At 64.8% G+C, this 24,690-nt stretch overlaps 2 protein-coding genes across 14 annotated transcripts in view; one reads left to right on the forward strand and one right to left on the reverse strand.

Moving 5' to 3' along the window:
- Window positions 1-3,118, forward strand: part of KLHDC4 (kelch domain containing 4) — a 64,486-nt gene extending 61,368 nt beyond the window's left edge. For 2 of the 3 annotated variants that reach the window (XR_009049793.1, XM_057713438.1), the window contains exon 13: window positions 727-3,118. The gene's annotated coding sequence lies outside the window, so the exon portion shown is untranslated. The remainder of the gene's footprint in view (window positions 1-726) is intronic. The other variant, XR_009049794.1, reaches the window with a different exon arrangement.
- Window positions 3,119-4,673: 1,555 nt separating this feature from the next.
- LOC130839296 (junctophilin-3) overlaps window positions 4,674-24,690 on the reverse strand; it is a 169,565-nt gene continuing 149,548 nt past the window's right edge. For all 11 annotated transcript variants that reach the window (XM_057713434.1, XM_057713431.1, XM_057713429.1 and 8 more), the window contains 3 exons: window positions 8,406-8,530; window positions 6,451-7,349; window positions 4,674-4,811 (listed from right to left, as the gene is read on the reverse strand). In XM_057713434.1, the coding sequence (XP_057569417.1) occupies window positions 4,731-4,811; window positions 6,451-7,349; window positions 8,406-8,530 (1,105 nt within the window). In that variant the 3' untranslated portion in view covers window positions 4,674-4,730. The remainder of the gene's footprint in view (window positions 4,812-6,450; window positions 7,350-8,405; window positions 8,531-24,690) is intronic.

Consider the following 24,690-nt stretch of genomic DNA (forward strand, 5'->3'; position numbering starts at 1 on the left):
CGTCAGGGGAGCACCAGACCAGCAGCGGGCACGTTTGCCCACGTGTGAGCCACAGCTCTGGAACGCGGGCCGGGCACCACGCGGTAGGCCCCGCCGCTCTCACCGGAGCGGGGTTCGCTCGGAGCCCAGTGGGAAGAGCTGGGGGTCCCGCGGTGCGGGGGCAGCACGGGGGGGTGTGGGCCTTGGCGCTTGGCCCCCCCACAGCTGGCCCCTGGCCCCTGAGCGCACACGCCCGTCTCCTCCCCGCACCTGCTCCTGCTGTCTGGAAGCCTGGCGCCTCCTGCCCCGTCCCTGCCGTCTGCGGGCCTGGTGGGGGGGGTGGCATTGCTCCCTGAGCAGCAGCAGCTGCCTCACGTCCCTGCCCTGCTTGCAGTTGACAACGTTCAGAGACAGGCAGGAACCCTTGGGCCGGGCCCGTCTGCTGGTCACAGTCGAACGCAGGACCCAGCGCGAACCCTTGATCTGTTCCGTGGCCCACACGCGGGAGGCCCTGGATGCCAGTGCTCTGATCGTAAGGGACCAGGAGTTGCCACGCCTGCCTGGGGTTGTGTGAAGCGCTGGCCTCTGAGGAGGAGCCCAGGGCCTGTCTGACCATCCCCGCAGGCGTGACTGAGCTACTGAGACGGCTGAACGAGGCAGCACCCAGTGGGTGGAGGGGCAGCGGTCCCACCGAGGCCTGTCTCTGCCACTCCTTGGGTTACAGGTGTGCTATCCCTGTGTCGCCAGGCAGCAGGAGACCCGCGCCCACATGGGACAGGCAGGACAGCAAGGGTGTGGCACACGGGCTGGCAGGTGTGTGAGCCCAAGAGTACCGTGGGGGGTGTGTGTCGGGGGCAGCGAGGCGGGGGCCAGAGGGGTGCTGCCCCCAGACCCAGGCTCGCCCGGGGCCGGCTGTGTCCACAGGGGTGGGATCTGCCCCCGGGGTGACTGCGTCCCTGAGGTCAGGGACGATCTGGAGCCAGACGTGTTGCCCGTTTGTACCCCAGGCTCTTCCACGGTGGGGTCTCACACAGAAGTGGACTCCAGCAGCTGCGTCTCTGCTGACGGGCGCCGGTGCTGGGGAGTGTCTAGCGTGGGTTCCATCGCCCGCGGGGTGTTCGCCTGCTCCGGGCCCCCCTCTGTGCGGCCATCTGCCCCTGCTGCTCCCCTGGGTGCCTGCCAGCCCCTGCTTCCCCGGGGAGCACCCGCCCCCATGTCTGGTGCCCGCAGCCTCGCGCCCCCGCCTGTCACGGGGTCCGTGCCCTCGAGGCTGTGGTCCAGGCTTGTGGACACACGGTGTGAGTGCTGCTTGTGCTCTGGTTGTGCACAGAGGCACCTGCACGTTCTCCTCTTCTGAGGCTGTTAGTGACACGTGTCGGCGCTTGGGGCCGGTGGCTTTTCAGTCTTGGCTTCCTGCCGGTTTCCTGACACGTGGATGGCCCGAGCCTGGCTCCCCTCACTCCTGCGCCCTCATTTGGACTCTCGATCCTCTTACCTAACTGACCAGCCGCGGATCCCCGTCCCCGGCGAGGTTAACGATGACGGCCGTGGAGCTCACGCGACGTCACGGCAGGGCACGCTGGCTGTGGCCGTGAGGAGGGAGGCTGTGACGTCACGGCGAGTGTCTGAGCCCAGAGGCGGAGACCGTCGCAGACGAGACCTGTAAGGCTGAGCTGAGCTCGATCTGGGGGCTGGGCCCCCACCCAGGGTGCCTGGCAGGACCCGGGGGACCGTACGGGTGTCAGTTCAGGAAAACCCAAACTGAAAGGGTGAAAACCAGAAACCGTTTATTTCACTCCCTCTCCCGACTACTCCTGTGCGTCAGCATGTGCAGGCCGTCCTGGATGCGTCACCTGACCTCTCCCCTGGGCTGGCGGGAGCACCCTGTGGTTTTTAAGTGGGGCGGCCGTTTAATTGTCTGTGGGACTCTTGAGATGAACGGGTGCACTTTGATGGCCAGGCTAGGACGTCGGGCATTCGTGGCCCCGGGAGTCTGTGGCAGCCACACTGCGTTCTCGGTGCTTCCTGGGGGAACCGTGGGCTTCGTGCTTGTAGGGAGGCACCCGTCTCCCTCCCACACCCCCCACGTGGAGCGCGTCTAACAGAGACGTGGGCACGTGGTTGTTAGACGGGGCGTGGAACGTCCTAGCGTTTCGACCCCTCGCCTCCCTCCCCTCGAATGGCTGCCGCCACGGGCATTGTGCTTCTGTGGCCACGCGGAGCTCTTCTGTGTGGACGCCACCTTCCTCGTCTGTTGTTTGGGTGCAGGGGTCTCGTCCCTCGTGCTGTCCCGCCCCACTCTCACAGGTGAGGTGTGGGTGCCGCTCCCCAGCCTGGGGGGGGTGGCCTGTCCCCCCTCCCCGCGGGCCCGGCTCAGCAGCTCAGGTCACTCAATTTCTCTGCCTCTGGTTTTTACATCTCGAGCTCGGAAGCAGCTGTCGGGGGACAAGATGACTCTCATGAGGTTGGTCTGGGATTAATGAAAACCTGTCAGCGCTCCGGGCCACTGGGGCCCACGACAGCGTCTGTGCTTCCCCCGTCCCACGTGTCCACCAGGAACGCGCCTGGCAGAAGCGGGTCAGCCAGCCTGGCCCGGAGGGAGCTCGCGGGTGCACCTGTCAGGAAACCCGGGGCTCCGGCAGGTAGGAGAGGCTGGCCAGTCTGAGCGAACCCTTTCGGCCTGCCTGCGGGGCAGCCTCGTCTGGGAACCAGCTCAAAGCTGGCCTTTTAGAGCCTCCCAGGCCCAGGACGTCGTGGTCTCCGTGGAATCCACGCACAGCTCACCGGGTGCAGGGAGACAGCAGTAGTGCGGGTGTTGCTCTGGTTTTGTGTTACTGGCCGCTGGACGCATGGCGGGATGCTAGCCAGGCCCCTGTGAGCCCCAAGCCCAGAAACCATTGCTTGCCTCAGTGATGGGTACTTGTGCTGTTTTTTTCTACACAGCTGCGTGCCTCAGGGTGTGTGCACGGAGTGTGTAACCTGTGCACGGGTCGTGCAGGTACTGGAATGTACAGCAGTCTCTCCAATCTTTACCAAGCGCTGCAGACAGAATGACAAAACACACACCCCAGCATGGACGACGCGCAGCTGCGCGGGGCAGGCATGTTTATTTGGTTCACTCCAGGGCTGCAGCAACCACGCAGTAGTAAAAAAGGAACGGAAAGTGAGATGTACAAAAGCATGTAATATCCCTTTAGAAAGTCACATCATCAGAAATGTGTTTCCTGCGGATCCTCCCGCCCTCTCCTGGGTCCCCGCTCCCCGAAAGAAGACCCCCAGACTCAACCAGACTGTGAGAAGGAACAGGGGGTGAGTATATAACAGAAAAAAATAAAACTGAATTTAACTGGAACATGCTCTAATCTTTAGTTTATTTCTGGTTAAAAATATAGCAATCCAGTGCAGTGTAGTAAAGAAATCTGCTTGAAAGGTAGCAGAGAAACAGCTGAACATAAGCAAAGCAAGGCAGAGTCCACAGACGGCTGTGCCCAGGACCTTCCCAGGCGTGAGTGCGGGGGCGGGGGGGGGGGGGCCGTGTGGATGTGCCCGCACCCCACAGACACATCCATACCCGTGGCCGGGACCATGGGGCACCCGAACAGTCGGGGACCGTGTGTTGGCGGGACGGCGCCGGCAGCGAGGGCGGACGCACCGGGAGCCTGGCTCTGCGGGACGGAGACAAGGTGTGTTGCATATTCCGGAGATGGACCTGTCGTGGTTTCCAGGAACCGTCCAGCCACTGGATTTCAGCCACGTCCCTGTCCTGGACCTGGACCGCTCCCGAGTGTGGATTGGGCTTCTGGAAGGAATGTGCGTGATCTGCCGGAGAAGTTGAGGCAGCACAGGACAAGAATGTGAACACCCAAGGGCGCCGTGACACCGAGAGGACGACAGCGGGCGAGGGCCGTCACGGCCACGGACGTCTGCCAGGAGCCTGGACACGCATCTTGCGTCCTCAGTGCGGAAACGCCACGTGCGCGTGGAGCCAGGCCCCACGGCAGGCCGTCCACGCGCGGCCTTCCCCCGGCGCCAGCCCCCCGGACGCCCACAGCACGGCGGCCCTGCGGGTCTGGTGGGGGTGGGGTGGGGAGAGACAGTGGGGGAAAGGAGGACTTTGCTGGGAGACTCAGTGTGGGGCCGGCCTCGCGTGCACGGCGGGGGCAGTGCAGGAGGGCGGGGTGGGGTCGTTCCGTGGGGCGAAGAGAAAGCAGCGCTCTGCTCCCCTACGTGTGCAGCACAGGTGCCAACAGAAAAGGGCCCAGGCTGCTGCCCGCCCGAGTGGGGCGGCCTCTCCCCGAGCCTCACGCCCAGGCTCGCACCCGCCAGTCCAGCCCAGGGCAGACGCAGACGCAGCCCCTCTCCGGGAACCGCCCCACCCGCCGCCGGGGCTCCGCCTCCGCGGCCTCCTCCACGCCGCCGAGGGGGCCGTGACCACGCCCGTGATGTTAGTTTTGCGGTTGATGTGGCGGGATCCCTCTTTGTTCCACGTCAGTCGGGGGCGGGGGGTCCAGCGTGCTGGCCTCCCTCTGCCATGCCACACAGCGTAGTGTTCTACAAGCAAGGAATTTTGGCTAAAATCCAAAAAACATGACCCAGAAAAAAAGGCAAACTGTGAGTCATACCCACGCGTGTGGTTCTGTGAAAAGACTCGGAAGTTGTCGTTGGGTGTCCGAGCTACGAGCCTTCTCTTTTGTTCTGCTTTTAACGTCCCCCGTGTGTACAGCAACTGTTTTGCTGACGCGACAGTCTCCTCAGATGAAAAAGTTAATAAACAAAATGGCGACTCCGATGTTTAGCAAGATCACCATGGCGACCAGGATAGGCGCCGAGCCCTGGAACAGAAGGAGAGAGGTGAGCCCGCAGCCACCACCTCGGGAGCCAGACTCGGGGTTCCCAGAGGGCCGGGGGCCAGGGCGCCAGGCAACCGTCAGAGACTCCCCCAAGCTTCTCCGTCGGGAGCCCGTGGGGCTTGAAGCCCTTCCGGCCTGCATCCCGCCCACCGGCGTGGCCGCCCCCACGCCTGCGTAGCCACCTCCAGCTCTGCACAACCCGGATGTCAGATGCAGTCCACCCAGCGTGGCCTCCAGCCTGGCGACGGGGGGGCATCCTCTCCGTCCTCTAACACGCCTCCCTCCGTGACCCCTTCCTGCCAGGAGCTGTGCAGCCGTGGGACTCGGCTCTCCTGGGGCGTGAGACCCTCCTGGTGCTCGGACCACAGCCTCCCCCCCCCCACCCCCGACGCACCGTCCTTGAGCCTCCGCCGTGACGGTGCCGAGGCCTTGGTGCCAGACAAGGACGCGGGGCACGGCTGCCCCGACCACCCTGGGCCGCTGCTGGACGGCCCCGGCCCCCCCACCGAGGACCCACTCAGCAGTGAGTACACACCTGGCTGGAGGGGGCCACCCGCTTGCGCCGCTGCCTGAAGCACATATGTTAGAGCACCCAAGCCGCGCTGTGAGAGGTTTTAAAGCAGCAGCACGGTTCAGCGGGCTAAATATAGAACCCTTTCTGCATCTCCCCCCCGCCCACCGTCCTGCTTCCTGAAATAACCGCGCGTGCATACCACACGCATTCCTGGGATACAGCGGGTATCTAGGTCCCCGCGGGAGCACCTGGGTGCAGAGGGCACCTGTGTTTCGGGAGCGCACCCACCACCCAGACGCGCCTACCGTGGTCTCGAGGGCCACCTTCCAACAGAAAGCGTCTCTCCCCCGGGGTCCGCTGGCAGGTGCTGCGTCCCAGGGGGCCTGGTGAGGCAGGCCCTCTGGCGGCCTCGTGTTTACATGGGGCTGAGCACACGGTGCCCCACCCGCGGGTGAGGGACCTGATGGCCGGTCCCACACACAGGTGTCAGCCACTGGCCGTGGGTCCAAAAAGGTGCTTCGTGGGCCGTTCCTGCTGCCGTTCGGTCGTGGGGGCAGGGAGGGCGTGTCTGCTGGAAGCTGGCTGGGTCAAGGCCCGGGAGGTCCCCCCTGGCTGCAGGAGCCCCATCCCTCAGATCTTTCCTCAAAACCGCCCGCCCTCCACGGGAGGAGTGTGCTTAGGGCGCGTCTCACCCACGAGACGTGGTCCTCACACATGAGCAAGACCCAGGGCCCCCACGGGCCTGAGGACCCTGAGTCACGGCCCCAGCCTGCACGTCTGGGGGACTTGGGAGCCGGACACACACACGTGTGTCTTGCCTGCCCTGTCTGGCCTCTGCTTTCCTCCAGGAAGCAGGACGTTCCCAGGGGGAGGAGCCTCCTGGGCAGCAGGGGGAGGACTGGGGGTGAGGGTGGGGTTCCTACGGGCCCCTTCCTTTTGGGGCGCTCTCAAAACCGCCCCCGCGCTGCTGCTGAAAGATGGCGCCTGGGAGCAGCGCTCGCGGCCCCCACCTGCCTGGGCTTCCTGTGGGGGAGGGTCCCGAGAGCGGCAGGGCTGGGAGGTCCCAGCGGGGCGGACTCTCGCCCCCGACCACGGGTGCCCACTCACCGTGCTGGCTTTGAGCTCATCCCCGTTCTCCTCGTCCGACTCCAGCGCCACGGGCGAGGACCTCTGGGGCGGGGAGAAGGTCAAGTCCCAGCGCAGCAGCCGGGGCTCCGCCCGGTCGCCCAGCCGCAGGCTCTCTAGCCGCTGCACCGCGGGCTCCGCGCAGGAGGCCGGCCTGGCGTACTCCTTGTTCTGGGCCTTGGACCGCAGTCTCTGGGCCCCGAAGCCCCGGTCCTCGGTGCGGTGGTCCTCCCCCAGGCCCCGGCCAGCGCCCCCCTTGCCGTAGCGCCTTTTTGGGGGGTGCGTCTCCTGCGCGTACGAGTCCGTCCTCAGCAGCGGCTTCATCTCCATCTCGTAGTTGCTCAGCTTCTCCTCGTCCAGCTCCAGCAGCCTGGGGCCCCCGGGCCCGGGGTTGCCGGCCCGGTGGTGGGAAGTCCAGGCGAACGTGGTGGGGGACTCCGTCCGTCGCTCCCGGGGCTTGGGGTTGCTGGGCTGCTTGTGGCCCAAGCCCCGGGCGCGGACGTCATCCGTGGGCTGGCCGCCGCGGTGGGCACCGCTGCGGAGGCCCCTGGAGCCCCCGGGCTTGTCCTCGGCCCAGCTGTTGCGGGTGGAGTCCCCTCCCCGGCCCTCCAGGAGCGTCTGGATGTCCCCACCCCGCTCCTCGTCCACGGAGACCTGCCGGGAGAAGTGGGCCACCTTATTCCTCGAGGCGGGGGCCGGCGGCGGGGTGGCTGTGGGGCTGGCGGGGAGGCTCTGCAGGGGGCTGTCATCCGGGGTCAGGTCCGAGGGGGTGGTGCCCTTGCGGTACAGCTCGGGGCTCTCCTGCGGCAGAGGCGTCCCGGTGGAGATCACCTCGATGTCGTCGCTGGAGAGCTGATGCTTCGGCCGCCGGTACTCGAGCCCTGCACCAGGGAGGAGACGGGGCGCACAGGGGCGGGTCCCTCAGACGCCTGGGCGGAGGCCTGGTCTCGCCTGAGGACGGCAGGGGACCGGAACCGGACTACGGGGGCAGGTAGCCAGGGCTCTCGCTGCCCACCGGTGGGGTGTGGGGCAGAGAAAGTGGAAGGACAGTGTTCCCAAAGCCCTTAAGAGACCCCCCCAACCCCATTCTGTGGGCAGGTTAAGGATGACCAGATCAGGACGGGCCCCCGGATGCAGGGATGACCCAAGGCCCAAGAGTGAGCAGACCTGGGGGCTCTCAGGTCCCCCTCCCCCCCCACGGATCCCTCCTGGCGACAAAAGAAACACTTCGTGCTCGGTGGCCTTCTGCAAGGCAGGGTGTGGAGCGTGCGGCTGAATCCCAGTGCCCCTGTTCCCTCTCTTGAGTCCTGGGGTTCTCAAGGCTGCCCCAGAGGCCAGGACTCCTACCAGCAGGGCCAGGCGCTGCGGGCTTTGGGGGGGACCTCAGGGGGTGGTCCCAGCACAGACTCCATCCCAGAACGTCGAGAGGCCTCCACTCGCTCTGGGAAGCGTGGGCCTTGAGACGAGACACCCTGACCCGAGTCAGGCAGCTGGTGGGGCTGGGAGGATGGTGGCCTCCGCAGGCCTCCTGGATCAACAGCCCCCTGCTCCAGCCTCCCTGCCTCCCTCTGGCCCAGGAGGGACGAGGCTCTAGGGCCTGGCTGAGTCACAGTGGCTGCTGGCTCCTTCCAGCTGCACCCCCGCCCCCCGGACAGGTGGGAGACCCGTGTCCCGGGGCTGCCCTGGCATCACCGCCAGGCACGCGTGGCGCGGATGTTTAAACATGGATGAGGTGAGGTGAGAGGGTAAAGACGCGGGTGCACGGCCGCAGTTTCTGCACGGCAGGTACTACCCTGTGGGACAGCGGTTACAGAAGTTTCCAGCGTAGCCCTGGGGGGGGCAGCACACACAGCATCTCGAGGGAGGAGCAGATGGAGGGGACGCTGTGGGCTGACCCGTGGGTGCGCCGGGGGCCCCCGCCGCGCGGCGAGACTCACCGTTTTCCCTGTGCTGGAAGGAGGGGGAGAACTCTTTGGCAGTGATCCTGGCGACGCGTGCCTCCTCCTGGGCCTTCTGAGCCGCCGTGAGGGCCGCCTCGGCCTTGGCCCGGGAGTGCGAGGTCCTGGGCGGAGAGACAGGGAGGGTGGTGAGGGCACGGCCGGGCCGGGCCGGGACGCCAGAGACCTCGCTCCCTCGCTCAGCGAACGTCTCCAGGCACCACCCAGGCCAGGGTGCCCGCCAGCCGCTCTGGGCCTGGGGCAGTGCCCACCCGCGAGGGGCCCGGTCTGGGACGATGAGCCTTCATCCCTGGGGAGCTCAGGTCCTGCCGTGAGGAGTCTTCCTCCTCCCCTGGTCCCCTCACAGACTAGAGGCTGCGGCCGACTCACCTCTGAGCCTCCAGGGACGGGCCGGTGCTCAGTGTGGCCCTGACCACAGGTGACAATCTGGTGGCAGCTGTGGCGCCCCCCCCCCCCCGCCCCCAGCAGGCAGAGCAGGCCGCGCTCACGGAGCCGCTGGCTGGCCTCGAGCGGGAAGGGGCCGGCTCCACGGGGGACGCAGCCAGCCCTTGGGAGGGCTGCCTGCTGAGCCTGCACCCATCCTGCTGGCAGGGGCGGCTCGCCCTGCGCCCGGCTGAACTGAGAACGGGGGCAGGGCCTGCCCCCGAGACCCGGGCCGGCCCGGCAGGTGGTGTGCCCAGGCCGTGCCCCGGGAGCTGGCGTCGCTCACCCCGCGTAAGAGGAGGACGCGCGCCCAGGGTGTCTGAGAGGCTTCCCCGCGCCAGCACACGGCATGCCGAGAGCAGGCAAGTCTGTCTCCCCGGACGAGGCCCGACGCCCCTGAGCACTCAGGGTGGGTGCTGGTTCCCCCTCGGGTGGGGTGCGCACCCCCCCCCCCAGGGTGGACACGGGGGCCACACGTCCACACCAGCCGAGGCCCCTGCCCGGAGCCCTCCAGCCAGACAGCCCCTCCCCACGGAGTCCATGTGAGGCCCGTCGAGGCAGGGCTGGGGCCCGGGCCAGGCCCACACCCAGCATCCAGGGCCTCGCCCACACGCGGCTTCCGGCTCTTCCTGCCCGCTCCCGGCTCCGGGGCCCTGCGTCCCCCGGGGAGGCCGGGGCACAGCGACCGACCCCCACGGCACGGGCAGCCTGCCCCCCCCCAGCCATCCCCCGGCTTAACCCGGAGACCCTCACTGCGCGGCAGCCACGCGGTTCCCTCTTGTCGAAATGCCACTGTGCTGACCAGGAGGTCTACCTGAGGAAAACCAACATATGACGATGTGTGGCATGTCGTCATCACGTGAACACACATCCAGGACACGCAGCCACTCGCCACCTGCTGCGTCACCTAGGAGCAGGCCCCAAGAGGTGGGAGAAACCTTTGTGCAGAAGCACAGCGCTGCGAGCACTGTGTCCTTTGCCTGGTGTCCTTGAGACGGGGAAGGACGACCGTCGGCGTGGCCGCGTCCCGTGGACCCTGTGGCTGTGATTACACAGAGGGGGGGCAGAGCCAGCAGTAAAGCACAAGTTACGAATACTCAGCTCATCAGTGGTCACATGAGTTGATCAATCGTGGTTGCAGCCCAAGGGCTCCCGCGTGGCGTCCCCACCTGAGGCCCGTGCGTTCCAACTGCATCCCTCACGGCACAGCCATGAGTCTGTGGCACACACGGGCTTTCCTGTCTGGCCCCGAGTTGGAGGCTGGTAGACGCACAAACGAATCTCGAGAACCGGCAGCATCCCATCAGAAACGAGGGTGCGGGTCAGGCCTGGGGACAGCCAGTCCGAGGCCCATCCTGGGGCCGGAGCACTGGGGACAGAGCGGAAAGGGCAGGGGGCCGGGTGTCTGGCAGTGCGGGTCCCATCAGGTGAGCCGGCTCCACACCACTTCTCCCAATCCTGCCCCGTCCTGCCGTGGACACCTGACTCGGGCTCAGGGCATCCCCTGAAACTGTACTCAGAGTGCTCTGTGTGCATTCTTCCTCCCCCGCAAGCGGGGGGTCCACGGCTTTCCTCAGATCCCGTGAGGCCCCAGAGCCCACACGCTGGTCTGGACACGGCCAGTCCCCGATGGGTCGACCTGGTTCCTGCACGGCGGCTCCCGTAGCTGAGAGGCGTTCTGTCACGGCACGGCCCCTACTCACCCCAGAACCAGCTCGTGGGCCTGAGCTCACCTCCGCTGGGTGAGGGGGCTTCTCTGAAAAGCCCCATGGGTTTGGCTTCGGTAGTAACGGTTTGCTGAGATGTAACTCACAGCGCACGACGCGCCTGTTCACAGCACGCAGTGCAGCAGTTCTTTGTCTATCCACGGAGCTGCACAGCCGTCACCCCAGTCGACGGAGAGCTCTCCACTCCCGCCAAGAGACCCCACTGCCTTCGTTAGCCAGGCCCCCCATTTCCCCAGACCCTCCCCAGCAGCCCTAGGCAGTCAGTAGAGGTGGCAGCTGTGGATGGTTCACGCACCACTGAGACAACGGAGGCGAAATGCACATCGCACGGTGCACACTTGGGAGGTCCCGGGTCAGGGGCGTCCAGTATGCACACAGGCTGTGCGGCCACCACCTCTGTCTAGGTCTAGGGCCTTCCCACCACCCCAAAAATAGCCCCGTCCCCTGGCAGTCACTCCCTCCTCCACCCCCGGCGCCAGGGGTCTGAGCCACAATTCAGTGCCGATCAAGCCCCTCCCGTCACTGCACGGGGATGGCGCCGCCTCCCAGCCAAGTGGCGGGGCCCGTCCCAGGTGAGTCGAGTGCCCCCGTCACACGGTGCCCCCCCCGACCCTGGGGACCGGGGGTCGTCAGCTGACAAACGAGTGTCACAGCTGACCAGACCGAGCATGCCCAAAGCCAGCGATGTCCCCCCTGAGCCTCCTGCGGGGCCCTCGGACGCCGTGCCTGGGACAGGCCTGGCCCTCAGGGTGCAGCGTGCTCCCGTCACAAGCGATGCAACCCCGAGTGGTGACCTGTCACGCTTGTGCGCCCAGCAGTGGAGGTGCCCCGAGCAGGGAGGCGGAGGCTGGGACAGGGCTCTGGCGTCCCCAGGCACACCTGTCGTCAGGGCGGTTGTCTCGTAGCCGTAAGAGCGATGGGGACAGAGTGAAGGGACAGAGCAGGTAATTAACTAGTTCATCCCACCGGGAAGCATGGGGGCCTGTGAGGGAGCAGTCACCCAAGAAAGCAGGTTTGCTGGAGCACAGAGCCCAGCAGCGGGGCTGAGACGTGCCCCAAACGAGAGCACAGTGGTGGCCTGAGCCCCACGTCCCGCCCAGCGAGCCCAGCGGGTCAGTGACTCCTGGGACACGCTCCTCTGTGCACTAGAAACAGAAGTGTAAGGAAAGGGTGACGTTATACTAGGACCTGAGGTGACGTACCACATCCTGGTGCGTGGTGCCGGCTTTCGGCCCGTTTCCATCGCACCGGGATGCTCCGGGCTGGACCAGGTGGGACAGGAAGACTCCCCGCCGGCACGGAGGAGGGGCCGAGGATGGGAGCATGGCAGCTGCTCAAGGATGAGGAAGAAGGTGACCTTCTCCCCACTCTTCCTTTCATCATAAGACTGTAGCCCGCGAAAGTCTGGGCGCGGCACCCTCTCGCCCGCCTGCCTGTAAGCCTCACAAGCGTCCCATTCTAATAAATCCCTTCTCATCCATCACTTGCTTCTCGCTTTCTGTGCTGGGACAGGATGGAGCCGCTCAGGACCCTACCCCCCGAGACTACACCTAGTGGTCTCAGGAGCAGCCTGCCGCGGGAACTGACAACAGGGTCTCTGATGGTCCAGGGGAAGGAGGGAAGCGGGGTGAGCACAGGCTGGGCGCCGGAGGGCCAGGGCACCGGGAGCTCCCCAGGGGCCAGGGGCCAGCGTGGACGCCACTCAGGCTGCACCAGACGGGATCCAACCCTTGGCTCCGCAGAGACGCCGGGCTGGGCTCTGGGCCTGGAGGACGTTTCTTGGCCAGGGTGGGGGGGTTGGGGGGTTGGGCAGTGCCTTAAAGACCCTCCGTGCAGGATGTGGGGCCACAGGGAGTCCAGGGCCACACGCAGAAAGCTGGAATGACCCAGAGACAGCGCCAGGGGCCCACGCAGGTCCATGTAGCTCGGGTGGCTCAGGGCTGACACCCCTTCTGCCCTGCCCCGCCCCGCCGGGAGACTCCCTGGCGCCTGCCAGCGGCAGGTCCCCCCACCTGACCGCCACTGTTCTGACCGCAACAGATGCCAGTGGTGATGGTCGTCGAGCCCAGACGGGACTCTGGACCAGAGCGGGGACCAACCCCCTCGCAGGGACGGGGCTGCAGGAACAGGGCCGGCAGAGGCGGGGCCAGGCTGCGGGAGGCTGGGGGGGACGGGGGGTCAGGGCCTTTGGAGCGAGGGCCACGTGCAGCACACGGGACAGAGGGACGGGGACGAGGGTTTGCGCAGTTTCCTCAGAGGAAGGACGTGGACACTCACCATGTAAGCGCCCACCTCGAAGAACGCAGCTTAAATCCCCCCAGCAGTCAGGCTGACAGGCGCTGTTCCGCGCATTTCTGCACACACGTCCCAACGGCATGTGTGTAAACACGCGTGTGCCATCCCTGATGGGCGTGGCTGAGACACGACAGCCTCTCCGGGGAGGGCTTCATCGGAAAGGCCAGCAGAGGCCTGGCTTTCCCAGCCGGTGCTCCCGTTTGTCCCGAACCCGCGGAAGTAGAAACAAAAGCACCTCCTGCCCAGCTGACGTCTCCCGGCAAGGCCGGCTGGCTCCTGGGGAGGCCCTGCTGGACGGCGACCTCGGCCCAGGCCTCACAGCCAGCGTGGTGGGTGTAGCCGAGCCCCGACCCCCAGATGTGGTCCCCGTTTGGGCGACTTCTGCGGACACCCCCGAGACCGTCAGCTCCCAGAGGGGAGGGCCCGCTGTGCCCGCCTGCTAGGGACCCCCGCCCCCACGCACACGCAGCGAGAGGGAGCGAGCAGGAGTCACCCCGAAGGGGCCACGGTCTGGTTCCCGCAGCTTTGCTGAGTGAAAGTACACGGATGTTAATTCCCCAACATCACACGTATATTTACACACACACGTTCACACGTATATAAAAAGAACATGTTGCGGGAACCCTAAAGTAAAATTAAATCCAGACGACTGCATTTAATAGAGAAGAAACCTCCAAGGCACCACAGAGCTTCCCCAGAAGTGAAGCTCGCAGGGCTCGGCCGGCAGCCAGGTAACGGGGACACCGAGGCGGGGTCGAGCCAGCGTTGTGAGCCACCTGCAAGCCCCTGGGCCCCCACTTCCTGGCGGCAGCCCCGCCCGGGCGCCCTTCAGCACCTTCCCCCCACCCCGCCCCCTGCACCCTCAGCTCCCAGAGAGGAGGGCCCTGCGTTCCTGCTGACCTGACCAGGGGGCAAGGCGGGCAGGGCACCCTCCAACGCGGGACCCCATCTCCCACGGAGAGCGCAGGGGATGGACCGCCAACCCCAGGGCTGCGCGAGACGAGGCCACAGATGCGTCAGATGGAAGGACGGACGGGTGGACGGGTGGGGCGTGTGGCGGCCTGCCTGTGTCCCCCCAAAACGTTGTCCATCTGGGAACCTGGGAATGTGACCTTACTTGGGAATGGGTGTGATAAAACCCCAGGTGGCCTGGCCCCTCTAAGTGACTCAGCAGGTCGGGGGGGGGAGCCTGGGAACCTGCATGCCTAGCAGCCCTGGGTGAGGCGGCTGGTGGTCCGGGGACCCCACTCTGAGAACTGCCGCAGGAAAGCAGGAGCCAGGGCCTGCCCTGATCGCAGCCCGCTCCCGCACCGTGGCTACTGCTCGTCTGCGGCCAGCCCTCTGCACCAGGTGGACACGCGGTGAACCCGCTCAACGCGGTCCCGCACCCCGGGACTCAGGCGCGCCCACCCCCGCGCTGCCTCAGGGCCCCTGCTCTCCGTCTGCCCTCGGGGGGTGTGGTCCTGCTCATGGCCACGCCCTCCGGCACTCCGGCCAGACGTGACCTCTTCCGCCCGCCCTCTCCCTTGTTTCTCCCCAAACTCGCGCCCACTCCTCCAGCCGGGTCTGCAGTGCCCCGTCCTGGTTCTTGTGGGACGCAGCCGCCAGGCAGCTGTCACCAGTGCTGGTGACCGAGGGGCTAAGACAGGCCTGGGGGTCTCCGAGGAGAGGACCCCTTCCCACCCATTCACGCCCAGATTCAGTTCAGCACTTCTGAGCACCTACTGTGTGCGTGCTGGGATGCCCGGGGTCAGGAGTCATCCACACGCCGCAGTCTGGCCATTTCCACGTCCGTGACGACCCTGAGGTTGGCCTGCCGGGTCACTCCTCGCTGACAAGTGAGGAAACCGAGGCACAGGGTCTGGGCTTCCACGTCCCTTCGCTGGTTCAGCCCAGTCAAGGATCTGAGTTCTCTTCCAGCTCAAAAAAGTGCCCAGAGTCCACGATAAGTGATGAGGGTGAGTGGCAGGCTGTTGTGGCATCTTCTTGGGAAGGGCCTGTACTGGGACGAACAGCACCCCCAGACTCACGTCCACCCAGACCTGCGAATGCGGCCCTGCCTGGACATGAGATGGGGCCACACTGGACAAGAGTGGCTCTAAGTCCAACGACACGTGTCCCCCCAGGGAAAGCGGCCACATGTAGATGGAGGCAGAGATTGCGGTGGTACGCCGGGGGCCCCCAGGAGCTGGGAGAGGCAGGAAGGCCCCTCCCCCAGAGCCTCCGAGGGAGTGCGGCCCGTTCCACACCTGGATTCCAGACTCCTAAGCTGCAGGCTGGGAGAATACACTGCCGCTGTGAGCTGCGGCAGCCCCAGGCCACGACCGCCCGCGGGGAGGGGTCCTGCTCGCTCTGCGGGGATGGGGCTCCTCCGGAGCGGCAGGTGCACGCACACCTGGGCACACCTGGGGAGGTTTCCTCTCCAGGGAAGCAGCGGTTTTGCACACCTGCCTGGGTGCGCTGTAGGGCCAGGGCCGGGACTGAGGATGGGACACGTTTCTCTGGCCACGTGAACGGCCATCTTGCAGAGGTGCAGACGTGCCCTGGGCACATTTAGGGGGAAAGGCTCCAAACAGAAGTCAGGTGTTCTGGGGTCCTACCTGCCCCCTTCCTCCCCGACGGCCCAGAGCAGCCTCAGGGACCCCACGTGTGATGCCAGCCTGGATGGCCAGGCCGGGTGTGAAGCCCTCCGTGCCAAGGTCTCCTCGACGGGCCTAGAGGTTCTTGGGGCCCCAGGGAAGAAGGCAGGAGGCCCAGTCTGCCCGACCCCCTGGGGTCCTGCCCGTGCTGCCCAAGGCCGTGCCTGGCTCCACGTCCACCTCGCGCCCCCACGGCCCCTGCCCTCCGGAGCGGACGCTGTCTTCCTGGCAGGTCATGCTGGAGATGGCGTCTGGACCTCGTAAGCGCCACCTATTCCCTCTGTGTTTGTAACAGCTTAACAGAGGTTGGTCCACGTCGCTGTAAGCCCCCGTCTTCACGGGGCCATCTTCTCTGGTACAGCGGCCCCTCCCCTGACCTGTAAGGACACCAGTCGTTGGACTCTGGGCCACCCTCATCCAGGACGACCGCATCTGCAGACACTTCGCTCACATCCATCTGCAGAGACCGCTTCCCCAAGGCGGGCTGCACGTGGCTTCCAGGACGCGGCTTCTCGGGGCCTGTCGTCCAGCCCGCTTCGGGGAGGAGGCCTCCCCGGCCCCACCCGCCCCTGCGGCGGGACCCTTCCACGCTGTTGTTTGCAAGGCCGCCTCGCGCCTGCAGGAGGGCCGTGCCTGGCCTGTTTCTGTCCCCCCCCCTGCACAGGGACTGCGAAGGGCAGGCGTCTCTCGAGGGCGGAACCGAGAGCCACAGATCCCTCGAAGAGAAGCTGAGGGATCGGAGCCAGGATGGAGGGGGACGGGCGGGAACAGGTACGTCATGGTAGCGCACAAGCCTTCCTTCCGCAGGCAGGGCGGTGCACTGACCCTCTGCTTCCACGTCAGACGCTCGCTAAGGGCTGCCTTCCGGCCAAGGAGCAGCGCGTCGCAATAAAGGTGCATCGACGGAAACACACGAGGCCGCGTGTGAGTGAGTGAGTGAGTGAGCGCACAGGGACGCTCATGGTGGCTCCCCCAGGAGGACAAGGCCAAGGCCACCCGGTCAGCCCCACGCCCCACACGTGGGCAGGAACAGCAGAGCGGGACCCCCGCCCTGTCTCTTTTCGAGACAGGAGACAGTCGGGCCCCGGGTGGGGCAGCTGGGCTCTGTCTCCTTTTGACCCTGCAAGATGATGAGGCCCGAGCGGGGCTGGGCTCGTCCTCAGGGCCAGGGAGGCCTCCCAGCCCGCAGGCGCACAGGGCTCGGGGGCGGGGAGCCCAGCCCGCAGCTCGTCTGGCCAACCTCCCAGAAACCCTCACGCTGGAATCCATCTTGGGTAGAACGCACGCGCATCTGGGAGGGCCCTTGGTCAGACCAAATACGGACACGAAGCCAGCAAAGCAGGATGACCGGCCGGAGAAAACCCGGAAAGCTGCCTCCATGTGAGCGCGTCAACCCACCCTAAGAGCACACAACTCTCCCTCCGAGCCCGCCCGTGTGTCCTTCCGCACATACTTTGCTCCTAATAAACGTTCTGTTTCATAAGTTTTCTCTTTGCTGAATTCTTTCTTCAAAGAAGACAAGAGCCAGAGTCCCGCTTCTAGTCACTACCCCAGGCTGTCCAGTGCCTAGGATTCGGTACTGTCACCGCTGCAGCCTGGGTTCAGTTCCCGGTCAGGGAACCGAGATCCCGCTTCGAGCCGCCCCCCACTGTGGCCGCCCGAGCTCAGCCTCACGTGCACCCTCCCTTCAGCCCCACGGCCCCACACAGGTGGCAAGGCCCCCATCTCGAGGACAAGACAACTTGGGGCCCCAGGGGTGGAGCGACTTGCCCGGGGAGGTGGTGGCAGAGCCGGGGCCTAGGGGGGCAGGTCGGGGGAGGACACAGGCTCCTGACACCACCGAACAGGAGCCGCAGCCCAGGGGCTCGTGCGGCCGTGTCAGCTGCTCGCTGGGCCCGGCCACGTCACCTCTCCCCGTTCACACCGCCAGGCCGCGGAGGAGAGTGGCGGCTGTGGAATCGCTTTTTTACAAGGAGAGGCGCCGACCAGGGCCGCCGACCGAGGGGACGTTGACAACGCAGGACAGGAGGGGGCTGCGGGAGGCGGGGGTCACATCCCCACACGACCCGATTCACAGGTGAGAGAACTGAGGCCCAGGGAACCAAAGGCACAGACCCAGCACGGCCCCCAGGGATGCGGCGCTCTCGGCCCCCACGGGCAGGTACGTCCCCGAGAACGTGTGTGTGTTACGGGCTGCACTGTGTTCCCTCAAATACACGTGCTGGAGTTCAAACCCTGGTGCCGTGAACGTGGCCTTATGTGGAAGTAGAGTCTTTATGGAGGTAATCAAGTTACAATGAGGTCACTTGGGTGGGCCCAGATCCCCTGTGACCAGAGACCTTGTAAGAATGAGACCAGGACACAGGTACACAGGGGGACGAGCACATGCAGACACAGGGAGAAGGCAGCATCTACACACCAGTAAGAGAGGCCTCCGAAACCAACCCGATGTGGGACGTCCAGCCTCCAGGGCTGGGAGGAAATAAACCTGCCGTCCGAGCCCCTTTCCATGGCCTCGGCCAAGCCACACAAGGAAGGCAGGGGAGTGGCAGGACTTTCAAAAATTATCAAAGTCAAAACAGAACAGTACAGGACGTCCCTCGTGGCGCAGTGGTTAAGAATCCACCTGCCGATGCAGGGGACACGGGTTCGATCCCTGGTCCGGGAAGATCCCACGTGCCGCGGAGCAACTGAGCCCGTGTGCCAAAACTGCTGAGCCTGAGTGCCACAGCTACTGAAGCCTGCGCATCTAGAGCCCGTGTTCTGCAACAAGAGTAGCCACGGCACTGAGAAGCCCAGGCACCACAATGAAGAGGCGCCCCCCACTTGCCGCAACTAGAGAAAAGCCTGCACGCAGCAAGGAAGACCCAACGCAGCCAATACATACATAAAATTAAAATAATACTTCAATTAAAAAAATAAAAATAAAGTGTGTAGACGTGGTCCTAGGGCATACAGCAAAAGAGGAAACATGCTTGAGAAGATCTACTTAAAAAAAAAAAAAAAAGAACAGTATAACATGACACAAGTCCCTTGTTGCAGCTCTTTTAATGGGGTTTCCTACTGGAGCCAGGAACCTCGGGGTTGGGGGGGAGGGTCTGTAGTGCCCGAATCCCACCAGAGTCCCAGTTTGAACGTCAAACACTAGAGCAGCCCAGAAAGCCGGAGAACGTTCTGGATCCAACCACGACAGCTGGCCTCTCTGCCTCCTGCCGCATCTCCCCCACACTGCCCTCCCCCCCGCCTTTTTTTTCCTACTAAAAAATCTTCAAAGCAAGGAAGAAAAACTCAACGTCACGAAGGAGCTGGTGTCCAGTGCGCCGGCCTGTCCAGCGAGGCTGACTCACAAAGCACAGGAACAGGTGGGGTCGAGATGCCACAGAGGGGGCCGTCCAGCCGCTGCTCTCCGCACACCAGCCCACGAGCCAGGCCCGCCGCGGCCGGGGGCGTGGGGGGGATCTGAGGTCAGGAGTCGCCGTGCCTGACACCAAGACCCCGCCCGGGGTCCTGGGGCTGCTGTAACGAATGACCACAAACTGGGGGCTTAAGAGAGACACTTCTTCTCTCCCAGCTCTGGAGGCCAGAAGTTCCCCCCACCCCCCCGCCCCCCGCCCCCACCACCCGCCAAGGAGAGACTCTGTTCCAGGCCTCCCCCTCCCAGCTCCGGCGGGCCTGGCAGTCCTCGGCGTTCCTTGGCTTGGGGCTGCGTCCAGCCACTGCCGCGGTCTTCCTGTGGCCTCTCCCTGTGTCTCTGTGTCTTTCCTTTCCTGTCTCTAATAAGGATGCTCATCGCTGGATTTAGGGCCACTCTAATCCAGGATGATCTCATGTCAAGATCCTTACCTTAATTACATCTGCAAAGACCCTTATTCCAAATAAGGGCACCGTCTGAGGTTCTAGCCGGACAGATCTTTTGGGGTCCACCATTTAGCCTACGACAGGGTATGAACGCTCCATTTCTCTGGGACCTTCAATCCCAAGCCAAATATCAGTCCCAGGAAGCAGCCCTGACCCCCACCCCACCCCCACGAGCACTCTGGGCCTCCCAGGACCGCATCGTCGCCCAGGAAGGGGTGATGGGGGCTTGCGCTGGCATCCCGCCTCCTGCTCGCCGCCGTCTCCATCTGGGCCAGGCCATGCCCCTCTGGGCCGCAGCGTCCTCACCTGAAGAAGGTACAGTAACAAGGGTCCTTGCAGGGTCTCGGTGAGGACTCCCGAGGAGAGGCGCAGACAGCAGAGCCCCGTGTTCCTCATGCGTGAGTATTTTGTATGTGAGGTTTATAAAAAGCAGCTTTACTGAGGTGTGACTCCCGTACCGGCCCGGCCCCTCCTGAAGGGTGCAGTGCTGCTTAGCACATGGAGAGGCAGGCAGCCACGGCCGTAACCTAATTTTACAACATTTGCAGCGCCCTGAAGAAACCTCATACCCGTCAGCAGTCACTCCCCGTCACTCCCTCTGCTTTCTGTTCTGTTGTTTCGAGGGAAGTATTTGGGGGGCGGTGCTCGCAGGGGAGAGGCAGCTGCGTTTGAATCGGATGCAGCTGGAGGGAGGGCTGGGTGGAAAGGTGGGACCGGCGACCCGGGGGCAGGGCCAGCGCCGCAGCCCCCTCCCTGTTCTCCACGGTGCCCGGGCCACCTCTGAACTGCCTTTCTTGTGCAGTTCCTTTCTGAGTTAATAGAAACCCTTTGCTGTGAAAATGCACAAAAGTCTAGAAGACCACCCTCCTGGAACAAAACAGAGAACGACCGAGGAGAGGGTGGAAAACTCAACCCAGACACAAACATGCCCCCCACAGCAGGGCTCAGTCACTGCCGGACACCCGCTGGGAGAGCAGGTCTGGTGGGCCTGCAGTCCACGCGCGCCTGGTGTACTGACCCGGGGCCACCACGTGCAGGACACGCGGGGACACCAGGGACTCAGCGCACAGGGCAGGGCTGCCCCTGACAGCGTGGAAGGCCTGATGGGGAGGCTGGTCTGGACACGACCACGGAGCAGTGTGCAGTGGCCACGCTCTGGAGTGGACACGGGCCTCCCCGAGGCCTGAGAGCGGGGAGGAGCTGGCCCAACCACGGGTCCTGGAGGGAGAGGCAGCGAGCGCCATGGCCCAGGGCAGGGGGGCCAGCGGGTGTGCAGGGGATGCTGGGGAGGCCGGGGGGGGGGGGGTCTGCCTCCTGGGGCAGCGGTGGGGACAGCCCTGAAGAGGAGGCTTGCCTGGCTACCGTGGCTGCATGTCTTCTTTTTAAAGATTATAATATATACACACACACACATATATATGGGTTCTTTAAAAAAATGTTTAAATAAAAACTGTGGAAAATGAACATAAAGCCACCTTCCAGCCCTTCCCCACCTACTCAGCACCGCAGAGGAACTACTCTTAATTTGGCCGATGCCCTGCCAGCTCTCTCTCTGCACACAGGGATCCCCTGCTTCTCAAAAGTTCACTTTACGCCACCTTGCTTTTACGAAAGACCTATACTCATCCCTGTTTTCCGTAAGGGAAAAAGAGGATTTTCGTTCTTAGGAGAAGAGGAGAAAATTGAAAAACCGCCTTCAGGGTTTCTTTTGCAGCAGGGGGCCCCCGCCTAGCTCCTTCCCAGGGAACCACAATCAGCGTCCCAACATCAGAGCTGTGAACTGTGTCTGTAACTGTGCTCTGTCTGGACTCTCTGTGCATCCGACAGCCAGGTGTGTCCTCAGGGCATTGCTTCTTCGCTTTACGCCATTCTGGGTCAGGAGAGGTTTCAGAGAAATGCTCTGCTTTCGGATAGCGGGGGAAACCCGAACTTACAGGCATGCTCAACTGATTTTTGAAGTACAAACGGGGTCAGACTCTACGTATTTCTTCCTGTGACTTTTTGCCTTTCATACGTCACCAACAGCTCTGCCTATGGGTTCCCCACGGTACTTCGTACTGTGTCCGATGCCTGCACGACCCTGCACTGTATGGACGACAGGCCCTCGCACACTCACACACGCAAGACAGCTTGGACACGGTGTCAGCCCACCCCCTTGGCGCTGCCTCTTGCCTCTTCTGCGGTTGTTTTCACCTAGCACTGTAGCTTGGAGATTGTTCCAGACCAGCAAACACGGGTCTGTCTTCTTCTCTTTAATGGATTTTGTGCCCAAATACACTGGGTCTGCCCTGCTGACGGACGTGTAGGCTGTTCTCCACTTTCTGCTTTCACAAATCAAGGCCCAGTGACATCCTTGTGCATTTGGTATCACACACAAATCCATCTTCAGGACACTTTCCAGAAGCGCAGGTGCCTGTTCCCCCCACATCTTCTCCAGTTCGGGGGGGATCCTCTTTTTTCCTTCCCAAGTTGACAGGTGAAACAGGATTATATCCTTGACGTCTGCTCTCTCTTTTTAAAATATCCTTGTAGTTTTCTTTTGCAGTTGGGTCATTAACAGTGAGGCTGGGATGTTCTCCTTGCTGATTTGCGGGCCTGGTGGCAAAGAGACGCTGAGGCTGCCACAGCCACCCCCACCCTGCCCCCCGTTTCGCAGGTGAGAACACGGGGGCCTCCGCCGAGGGTGCCGCGGGGGCTTTGACCATCTCCAGCCAGAAGCCCAGAGAGCAGGGCCTCTGAGGACCCAGCCTTGGTCGTGGGGGTGGGGGCGGCGCACCCCAGCCCACAGGCGCCCGCTCCTCAGGACGCCTCGGTCTCCCAGCACGGCTTCTCCCTCCCTCCCGCCGCCTCCCCCCCAGGCGGTGGTCTCTGTTTGGACCGAGCGCCCCGCTTCTCCTCCCGGGCCCCACGCCCGAGCCCCCGCACGCCAGGAACAGCAGGCGAGCTGCAGCCCCGCGAGCAGCCTCTATACCCACTGAGCGAGTGGGAGGACGGCGGAGCCTGGCACCGCGTTTCCGGCAGGCAGGCCGCGTCCGCCCGGGGCTGTCTGTGCACCGGCGCGGAGACAGGGTGGGGCGGGGCGGGGGCGGGGCCGAGGGGCGGGGGCGGGGCCGAGGGCGGGGCCAGGCAGGGGTGGGTACTGTCTCTCTCTCCAGCATAACATGTCCCTCCCCACGGAGTCCACATCGCTTAGAAGCCCGTTGGGAAGCGGGTCCCTGTCCTCTTCGGTTTGCCTACTTCATGCCTGGCCTGAAACCTGGGCTTTGAAATAACTCAGTTGTATCCAGTTTAAAAAGGCACCCGTCCGTCCACAATGTCTGGACTGGGCCCAGGACGGCTGGTCTCTGCGGCTCTCCAGGAACCTCGAGGTCGCCCGCCAAACTGCTGTGACCCGGCCCGCTCGGGGGGCCCTGTGCGCCCGCCCCGACACCCCAGGCCCCGCGGGGCAGAGGGGAGGGGTGGGAGATGGGCGCCCTCACCAATGAGACCAGCCGTGTTGCGGGTGGTGAAGGGGAGGCGGGGGCCAGGAGAGGTCGGGGGCGGGGGGGGGGGGGGGGCGGCCGCGAACTTGCCCCTGGGGATCAAGGCCGAGACCCCTCCCCGCTGCCCCACTGGACCTCACTCATCACAGATGCAAAGGGTCAGGGGCTTCGAGACGGCGTGGCCGAGCACCGGGGCCCTCTGGGGCGGGGGCCCGGGCGACCCCACTGCCCCCAGCACCCTGCCCCCCCCCCAGCCCCTCTGGCGATGGCGACGCGCCTCCCAGGTCGCTCCAGGAGGGCTGGACCCGTTCCCGCTGGTCCCTGGATCTCTGACCAAGGTTACTTCTCCTGGGAGGTCCTTCCTGCCCCTCCCTCTGTCCTCCCCGCTTAGCGCTCAGAGCCCATTTCCTGTTCCTGCCTCAGGGCAGAAGCCCCCAGGCACCAAGGACAGACCCCTGATGGGCACCTGGTGACGCATGAGTCAGTGTATTTACCTGATTCTCCGGCAACACCCGTCTCCCCCACCCCGGCCCGGCCCTTTAAGAACGGGCTGCGTGTCCGGCGGGAGCCAAGGCACGGGAGGAGGATGGCACCGTGGGCGAGGGACGGACCCTGGCCCGGGTCCACCCGCGGGTCCCAGCACCTGGCTGTTCACACAGCAGAACCACAGGCGCTGACTGACGGCAGGAACAGAATTGGGCCGGGCCCCGGGGCCCTTGCAGAGCCGCTGGATGTAAGTCGGGGGCCTGCCCCTACACGCGGGCTCACTCCTCCCCGGTCTCAGTTACGGGAGGAGTGGGGACAAAGGCTGCTCAGCCGCAGCGCCGTCTTCCTGGCCGACCTCCCTTCCTGGCGGACCCCCCCCGCCCCGAGGCCGCCGTCCCCGCAGCTAGGCACCCGTGGGTGCGGCAGTCACCCACCTGAGCCCGTGCAAGCCCCTCCTCACGACCCCGTCCTGTCACCCCCTCTGCTCCTGCAGAGTGACAGCGAGCTTGGTCAGGGCCTCAGGCTTCTAGGAACCGGTGGCCGCGACGGAGTGGGCGTCGCTCAGGCCCTGACCCGCCGTGGAAAGCTCCCTGCCTCCGCGTCTGCGTCCAGGAAAGGCGAGAGAAACAACTCCTATGGCCTCCGGACATGGGTGTTTGGGCCACGGACACGGGGCTGGGTTCCACATGCAGCTGGACCCTTGCTGTGTGACGCTGGACATGGCTCCAACCTCTCTGAGGCCCTGAACGTAAGCTCCTCACCCCGAGAGGGAGCGCACAGGCCCTGCGCGGGGCCGGGCACACCGTCTGCTGTTCCTGTTCCCTTCTCTCTGCCCCACCCGGCCTGGCTTCCCCTCCACTGGGGCGGCGGCCCTCACACACCCTGCCTCTGGCCCCGGCCACCCCACGCGCTTCCCATGCAGCGTCGGTCCCAGCGCCTGCTGCCAGGATGGCCCACTTTACAGAGAGGACGCCGAGGGACGGGGGGGCTCAACCGCCGGCCTCAGAGGACAGACAAGCGGGCGGGGGGGCGGGGGAGGGCGGAGGGGGGAGATGAGACCCCACACATCCAGCTCAGGTGCCCGTCTTCTCACTCCGTCTAGGCACAAGCTTTCGCCTAAAGATAACCAGTCTCTCCTTTTTTCAGTGTCTCCCAAGTCAGGTGTGGGGGAGACGAGACACCTGGTCTGGGCTTTGAGCCCCACTCCGCAGGGGGCATCCTGGATCGGGGATCCTCTACCCACTGACCCGACCAGGTTTCCCGCAGGTGTGAAGCAGGCACCAGGGGCTTTCAGCCGTCTCCACCCCTGCACCCCCACCTCCTGCACCCTCCACTGCAGACGACGGCACAGCTG

This window comes from Hippopotamus amphibius, chromosome 16 (genome assembly GCF_030028045.1).
Source record: "Hippopotamus amphibius kiboko isolate mHipAmp2 chromosome 16, mHipAmp2.hap2, whole genome shotgun sequence".
NCBI classification, from domain to species: Eukaryota; Metazoa; Chordata; class Mammalia; order Artiodactyla; family Hippopotamidae; genus Hippopotamus; species Hippopotamus amphibius.